We start from the raw sequence: 7078 nt of genomic DNA on the forward strand, positions 1-7078 counted from the left end.
CCCCGTCTCTACTAAAAAATACAAAAAAACTAGCCAGGCGACGTGGCAGGCGCCTGTAGTCCCAGCTACTCGTAAGGCTGAGGCAGGAGAATGGCGTCAACCCAGGAGGCGGAGCTTGCAGTGAGCTGAGACCCAGCCACTGCACTCCAGCCTGGGCGGCAGAGCGAGACTCCGTCTCAAAAAACAAAACAAAGAGAATGAGTCAAAGGACTTGAAGTCTTGTTAAAGAAGAATCTAATCAAACAACAGGGAACATTTAGTTCAGAGAAGAGATGATATGGAAGATGGGTGGGATTAAGGTCTTTTTCTGTTGGAGGGCTGTGGGAGGAAGAGCAATTTTATTTATTCTGGGTGGCCCCAGAAATTAGATCTAGGACCAGGAGAGAAAGTTTGGCTCAGGATAAGGAAGAACTTGGCCAACACGCCTAACGTGTCTGATGATGGCACATGCTGCTGTGTGGTAGTTGCTCAGTCACTGGGGATATTTTAAGTTGACCTGGCAAGGAGTCTGTGGAGAAGATTCAAGTAAAAATTCAGGCAACAACTGACCCAATGTTAACTGTGGCTTTAAGAGACTGATTTGGTGGGCCGGGTGTGGTGGTTTATGCCTGTAATCCCAGCACCTTGGGAGACCGAGGTGGGTGGATCACAAGGTCAGGAGATCAAGACCATCCTGGCTAACACGTGAAACCCTCTCTCTACTAAAAATACAAAAAATTAGCCAGGTGTGGTGGCAGGCGCCTGTAGTCCCAGCTACTGGGGAGGCCGAGGCAGGAAAATGGCATGAACCCAGGAGGCGGAGCTTGCAGTAAGCCAAGATCGCGCCACTGCATTCCAGCCTGCGCGACACAGCGAGACTGTCTCAAAAAGAAAAAAAAAAGGAAAAGAAGGTTGGGCGCGGTGGCTCACGCCTGTAAACCTAGCTGAGACAGGTGGATCATGAGGTCAGGAGATCAAGATCATCCTGGCTAACACAGTGAAACCCCATCTCTATCAAAAATACAAAAAAATAAGCCGGGCATGGTGGCAGGCACCTGTAGTCCCAGCTACTCAGGAGGCTGAGGCAGGAGGATGGCATGAACCTGGGAGGTGGAGTTTGCAGTGAGCTGAAATTGCGCCACTGCACTCCAGCCTGGGCGACGGAGCGAGACTCCGTCTCAAAAAAAAAAAAAGAGAGACTATGATTCACTTTGGGAGGCCGAAGCAGGCGGATCACCTGAGGTCAGGAGTTCGAGACCAGCCTGGCCAAAACAATGAAACCCTGTCTCTAGTAAAACTACAAAATTAGCCAGGTGTGGTAGCGCATGCCTGTAATCCCAGCTACTCAGGAGGCTGAGGCAGGAGAATCGCTTGACCTGGGAGGTGGAGGCTGCAGTGAGTGAAATTGTGCCACTGCACTCCAGCCTGGGCAACAAGAGCAAAACTCCATCTCAAAAAAAAAAAAAGAGAGAGAGAGAGAGAGACTATGATTCAGTTGGCAGAGCTTAGAAAGGATTTCTAATTCACTGAGCTCTTTCTGATGCTAGACTATAGGGTCTGGGAATAAGCAATATGTCTTACCTTTTTTTTTTTTTTTTTGGAGACAGAGTCTTGCTCTGTTGCCCAGGCTGCAGTGCAGTGGCACGATCTCGGCTCACTGCAACCTCTGCCTCCTAGGTTTAAGCAGTTCTCTGCCTCAGCCTCCTGAGTAGCTGGAATTACAGGTGCTCACCACAATGCCCAGCTAATTTTTGTATTTTTAGTAGAGACGAGGTTTCACCATGTTGGCCAGGCTGGTCTTGAACTCCTGACCTCGTGATCCACCCACCTCAGCCTCCCAAAGTGCTAGGATTACAGGCGTGAGTCACCACACCTGGCCCTTTTTCGCCTTTTCTATGGCTGAGGTAGACCCAACTTTTCCTAAGTTTCTAATCCTCTTTGCTCCCACTCTGAGATGAAGGCCAAATCTCAATTCAGGCAGTGGGTGCCAAACAGCTGGAGGAGCACTGATCTTGGTTCTAGAAACAATCCCAGGCCATTCTGTAACAGGGTCCTGGGTATTGCAAACTCATGGGTCACAGGGTCTCACCTCCACAGGCTTCCTTCGAAGGATAAAGAAGTTCTCTGCTCGCATCATCATGAAGCGCATGAACTTGTGGCATAAAATCTTCTCAATCTCATCGGCCTGCAGAGTGCAAGAGAGAAACGTTTCTCTAAAGCTGACACCCAAGGCCAAAAACACCTTGTAGCCTGGTCTTCTGACTCCAATTTCTCCAAGGCTGCCAGGAGACAGTGAGGTTTGTTACTGGGAAGGATCACTGAAGTGGGGGACCTGGCTGCCAGCTGAAACAAGGGTCTACCTTGGGCCATCTGTTAATGAGGACCCATTCAGAGAGGTAATTCTTATAGTCTTCTATCACTTCTTTCAGAGTCTACAGCTGTACTCCAAGCTGACCTTCCCATTCTCATTTCACTAGTGTTACATTTCCCAGGATGTTTTCTAGCACCACCTGGGCTATCAGAAATAACCTTAGGTGGTCTCTGCTTTAATAACACTGAACATTAAACAATCCCTGAAGTTTCTCCCTTCTGAACTCTCAACATTTCCTTTTTTTTTTTTTTTTTTGAGACGGAGTCTTACTCTGTCCCCCAGGCTGGAATGCAGTGGCGCGATCTTGGCTCACTGTAATCTCCGCCCCCCGGGTTCAAGCAATTCTCCTGCCTCAGCCTCCCGTGTAGTTGGGACTACAGGCGCATGCCACCACGCCTGGCTAATTTTTGTATTTTTAATTGAGACAGGGTTTTACCATGTTGGCCAGGCTGGTCTTGAACTCCTGACATCAAGTGATCCACCCGCCTTGGTCTCTCAAAGTGCTGGCATTACAGGCATGAGCCACTGTGCCTGGCCCCGAACTCTCAACATTTCTAAAGGAAAATTATTGCTGCTGGTTGCTAGTGTGCCCTTAACACCTCCCAACACTTGTTAACCTCCCATTTTAACAAGGAAAGCAGGCCCCAGGGTTAGAACTTTCTGTAAAAAACATTATGTAGTCTGTATTTAACAATGTTGTTTTGTTTTCATCCTGTTGAAAGTTTAGAGTTGCCTTCTACTGGCCAGGCATGGTGGCTCATGCCTGTAATCTCAGTACTTTGGGTTGCTGAGGTGGGCCGATTACCTGCGGTCCAGAGATGGAGACCACTCTGGTAAAAATGGTGAAACCCCATCTCTACTAAAAATACAAAAATTAACTGGACGTGGTGGCGGGCGCCTGTAATCCCAGCTACTCGGGAGGCTGAGACAGGAGAACCGCTTGAACCTGGGAGGCAGAGGTTGCAGTGAGCCGAGATCATGCCACTGCACTTCAGCCTTGGTGACAAGAGTTAAGAATCCGTCTCAAAAAAAAGGAAGCAGAGGCTAGGTTTCCTGCACTCTGAATCTAGAATCTGGCACACTGATCTCTCAGATGGGGACCCCTGGACTGAAAGAGAGCTCCTTACGCTGGGCCTCCTCCATGGTGAACTCACCTGTTTCACAGCGATGCTGACCCGGACAGAGTTGATGGAGCCCTCAATCAGAACCTTTTCCTTCTCATTCCTGCTGATGGTCACAGGTTGTAACAGGAGCTCTTTGCTACTCCTGAAAACACAATGTGACAGAGTCCTCTGTACTACAGAGGGACAGAATAGTCAGAGTGACCCCATGGCAGGTCTTGGAATCACTATGAGACCACAGAGTCCAAGGAATAGAAGACTCACAAGCAGGGGTGCTCCAAGATGGGGGCCAGTGAGTGTGTTCTTCAGCAGAAAGAGCACAGGCTCTGAAGTCAGGGCGAAAAGGTTTTGAAATCCAGCCTCCTCTGTTACTTTCCTTGGGCAAGTTACCCTGTTGGAATCTCAATTTTCTCATCTGTAAAATGACTCTGATTCCTAATTCACTGGCGAGGACTGAGAGAGATCAAAAAGGGTCAAATGTCTAATAGCGTGCCTGGTACAGAGTAGGAGCTTTACAAAAAACAGCTATTTTAGTAACGACAAGTTGAACATCCCCAATCTGCAAATCCGAAATCCAAAATCTGAAACTGGCTGGGCGTGGTGGCTCATGCCTGTAATCCCAGCACTTTGGGAGGCTGAGGCAGGTGGATCACTTGAGGTCAGGAGTTCGAGACCAGCATGGCCAACATGGTGGTATCACATTTCTACTAAAAATATAAAAATTAGCTGGGCATGGTGGCGCATTCCTGTAATTCCAGATACTCAGGAGGCTGAGGCATGAGAATTGCTCGAACTCAGGAGGTGGCAGTTGCAGTGAGCCAAGATCACACCACTGTACTCCAGCCTGGGCAACAGAATGAGACTCTGTCTCAAAAAAAGAAAGAAAATCTGAGAGTTTCTGAGTGCTGACAAGATGCTCAAAGCAGATGCTCACTAGAGCATTTTGGATTTGGGATTAGGGATGCTCAACTGGTTAAGTATCTGCAAATATTCCACAATCTGAAATACTTCTGGTCCCAAGCATTTTGGATAAGAGATACTCAACCTATACGGGCAAACCAATATACCACCTAGGAATGTAGCGAGAACACCGGTCTTGGAGGTAAGGAAAGGCTAAAATTGAACACAGTTTGGTTTCCTTTAATTATCAATCCAGAAATGATTCATTTGCCTCTGAGACCCCTATGAGTTCAGGTTCCAAAGTAATGCCTCTGAATACCTACAGATCTGTAATAGTAATTAATTGTGGTGTGGTGTCTCTAAACTGTTAATCATTTTCAAAGGCCCACTGGAAATCGTGTACGTTAAGCAGTATAACAGGGCATATCCTAACATCAGTTATTTTTAAAATTCAAAATTAAATAATACCATTTAAGGTGATAACCCAGATTATCTCAGTTATGTACGTACCAGATTGAATTTTATTTACTTTTTTTTGAGACGAAGTCTTGCTCTGTTGCCAGGCTGGAGTGCAGTGGCACAATCTCGGCTCGCTGCAAACTCTGCCTCCCGGGTTCGAGCAATTCTCCTGCCTCAGCCTCCTGAGTAGCTGGGACTACAGGCGTGCACCACCATGCCCAGCTAATTTTTGTATTTTTAGTAGAGACAGGGTTTCACCATGTTGGCCAGGATGCTCTTGATCTTTTGACTTCGTGATTTGCCTGCCTCAGCCTCCCAAAGTGCTGGGATTATAGGCATAAGCCACCGTGCCCAGCCTCTTTTACTTATTTTTTGAGACAGGGTCTTACCCAGGCTGGAGTGCACTGTCACGATGTTGGCTCACTGCAACCTCTACCTCCCAGGCTCAAGAGATCCTCCCACCTCAGCCTCCCAAGAAGCTGGGACTACAGGCATGTGGCACCAAGCCCAACTATTTTTGCATATTGTTTTGGTAGAGATGGAGTCTTGCCATGTTGTCCAGGCTGGTCTTGAACTCCTAGGCTCAAGTGATCTGCCCACTTCAGCCTCAAGTGCTCAGATTACAGGGGTGAGCCATTGCACCAGGCAATGGCTTGCACCAGCCATTGCATCAGATTAAATTTTAAAGGGGAAAAAGATATTTATGAAATGGAAACTAGATAAGAGAAAATCATTCAAAATGTGGAGTATTTGGATTAGGGTGTCAGAGTGTCTAGACTGGCAGGTACAAAAAAATCCCTGATCATCACATTAGAAAAGTATGGAGATGGAATCTCAGATAACTAAATTATCTGACTATTCCTTAAACTACTAGTGTTTTCAACAATGCCACAGGAAAGACTTCATCAACAGCCCCACTCTGAGAAGTCATACCTTGTGTCAAGCAATCTTGTCTTTTCCCCTGGGTTCCGTCCTGCCAACCCACTGACCCTATTTTCTTAACTCTAAATTGGGAATCACCATTCAGCTGTCAGCAAGACAAAATGTCAACTGCAGCTGTCCTGACTACTCTGGGACATAAGTTCACGGCACTTTCTAGACAGCAGCCATCTCTGCGTGCCGCACCCCTCATCCCCACCTTGACTTGTCCTTTCCTACCTGACTTCCACTTCCGGCTTGTTGTGTCGTTCCACAACCTGGGAGGAGAAGTTCTCCAGGCAGAGGGCAGCCTGCAATGTGGCCCGCACGGCACTCAGGTAGGGGCGGAGAGTGGCAGTCTATAGGAAATAACACAAAGGGAAGGGAAGATCAAAATCTGTCACGCCAAACCCACTGATCCCCTATTCCAGCTCCCATGAAGCCAGGTAGCACTGAGGGTGCAAGGCTCTTAAGACACCAGTGTGAACAGAACAGACTAGGCCTTCGAGACACCTTCCAACGTGCAGAGTCGTGGTTTTCAACAGGAGGCAATTTTGCCTGCCAGGGTACATTTGGCAATGTGGAGACATTTCCTTTCTTTCTTTTTTAACCTGGGGTCACACCAGAGGAATGCTGAGACATTTTCAACTGTCATGACTTGGCAGGGAGGGGAACTACAGGCACTGAGTGGACAGATATCCAATAAACATACTACAATGCACTACAAAGAATTATCAAGTCTCAAATATCAAAAGTGCTGAGGCTGAGAAAGTGATCTAGAGACATACCAGTGAATGCATGATTGTCTTCAATCTGTCTATTAGGCCAACAAATGTATAGGTGTACTGTTTGCCAGGCACTGAGCTAACTGGGAATTCAAAGATGATTAACACTGTCTCTATCCTCAAACAGCTCAACTGGATAGCAGATATACAGAAAATAACTATGATATAAAGATAAATTGTGAAATATTTAGATTTATAAGTAATCTATATTTGCAGAAGAAACTGGTTTTGAAAGTGAAATGGGATTAGGAGGATTTTATAACGAGAAAAAGTAGAATAAGGACATTCTTTTTTTTTTTTTTTTTTTTTTTTTGAGACGGAGTCTCGCTCTGTCACCCAGGCTGGAGTGCAGTGGCCGGATCTCAGCTCACTGCAAGCTCCGCCTCCCGGGTTCATGCCATTCTCCTGCCTCAGCTTCCCGAGTAGCTGGGACCACAGACGCCCGCCACCTCGCCCGGCTAATTTTTTGTATTTTTTAGTAGAGACGGGGTTTCACCTTGTTAGCCAGGATGGTCTCGATCTCCTGACCTCGTGATCCGCCCGTC

The 7078-nt window shown here is 47.1% G+C and overlaps 1 protein-coding gene across 2 annotated transcripts in view; it reads right to left on the reverse strand.

Annotated features, from left to right (window-relative positions):
• ARPC4 (actin related protein 2/3 complex subunit 4) overlaps positions 1-7078 on the reverse strand; it is a 16485-nt gene that overhangs the window by 4866 nt on the left and 4541 nt on the right. Inside the window, exons 2-5 of one of the 2 annotated variants that reach the window (XM_023218514.2) lie at positions 5989-6107; positions 3736-3924; positions 3505-3647; positions 2069-2164 (exon numbers count right to left, since the gene is read on the reverse strand). In XM_023218514.2, coding sequence (XP_023074282.1) covers positions 2069-2164; positions 3505-3647; positions 3736-3886 — 390 coding nt within the window. In that variant the 5' untranslated portion in view covers positions 3887-3924; positions 5989-6107. The remainder of the gene's footprint in view (positions 1-2068; positions 2165-3504; positions 3648-3735; positions 3925-5988; positions 6108-7078) is intronic. The other variant, XM_023218516.2, reaches the window with a different exon arrangement.

This window comes from Piliocolobus tephrosceles, chromosome 2 (assembly GCF_002776525.5).
Source record: "Piliocolobus tephrosceles isolate RC106 chromosome 2, ASM277652v3, whole genome shotgun sequence".
Classification (NCBI taxonomy): domain Eukaryota; kingdom Metazoa; phylum Chordata; class Mammalia; order Primates; family Cercopithecidae; genus Piliocolobus; species Piliocolobus tephrosceles.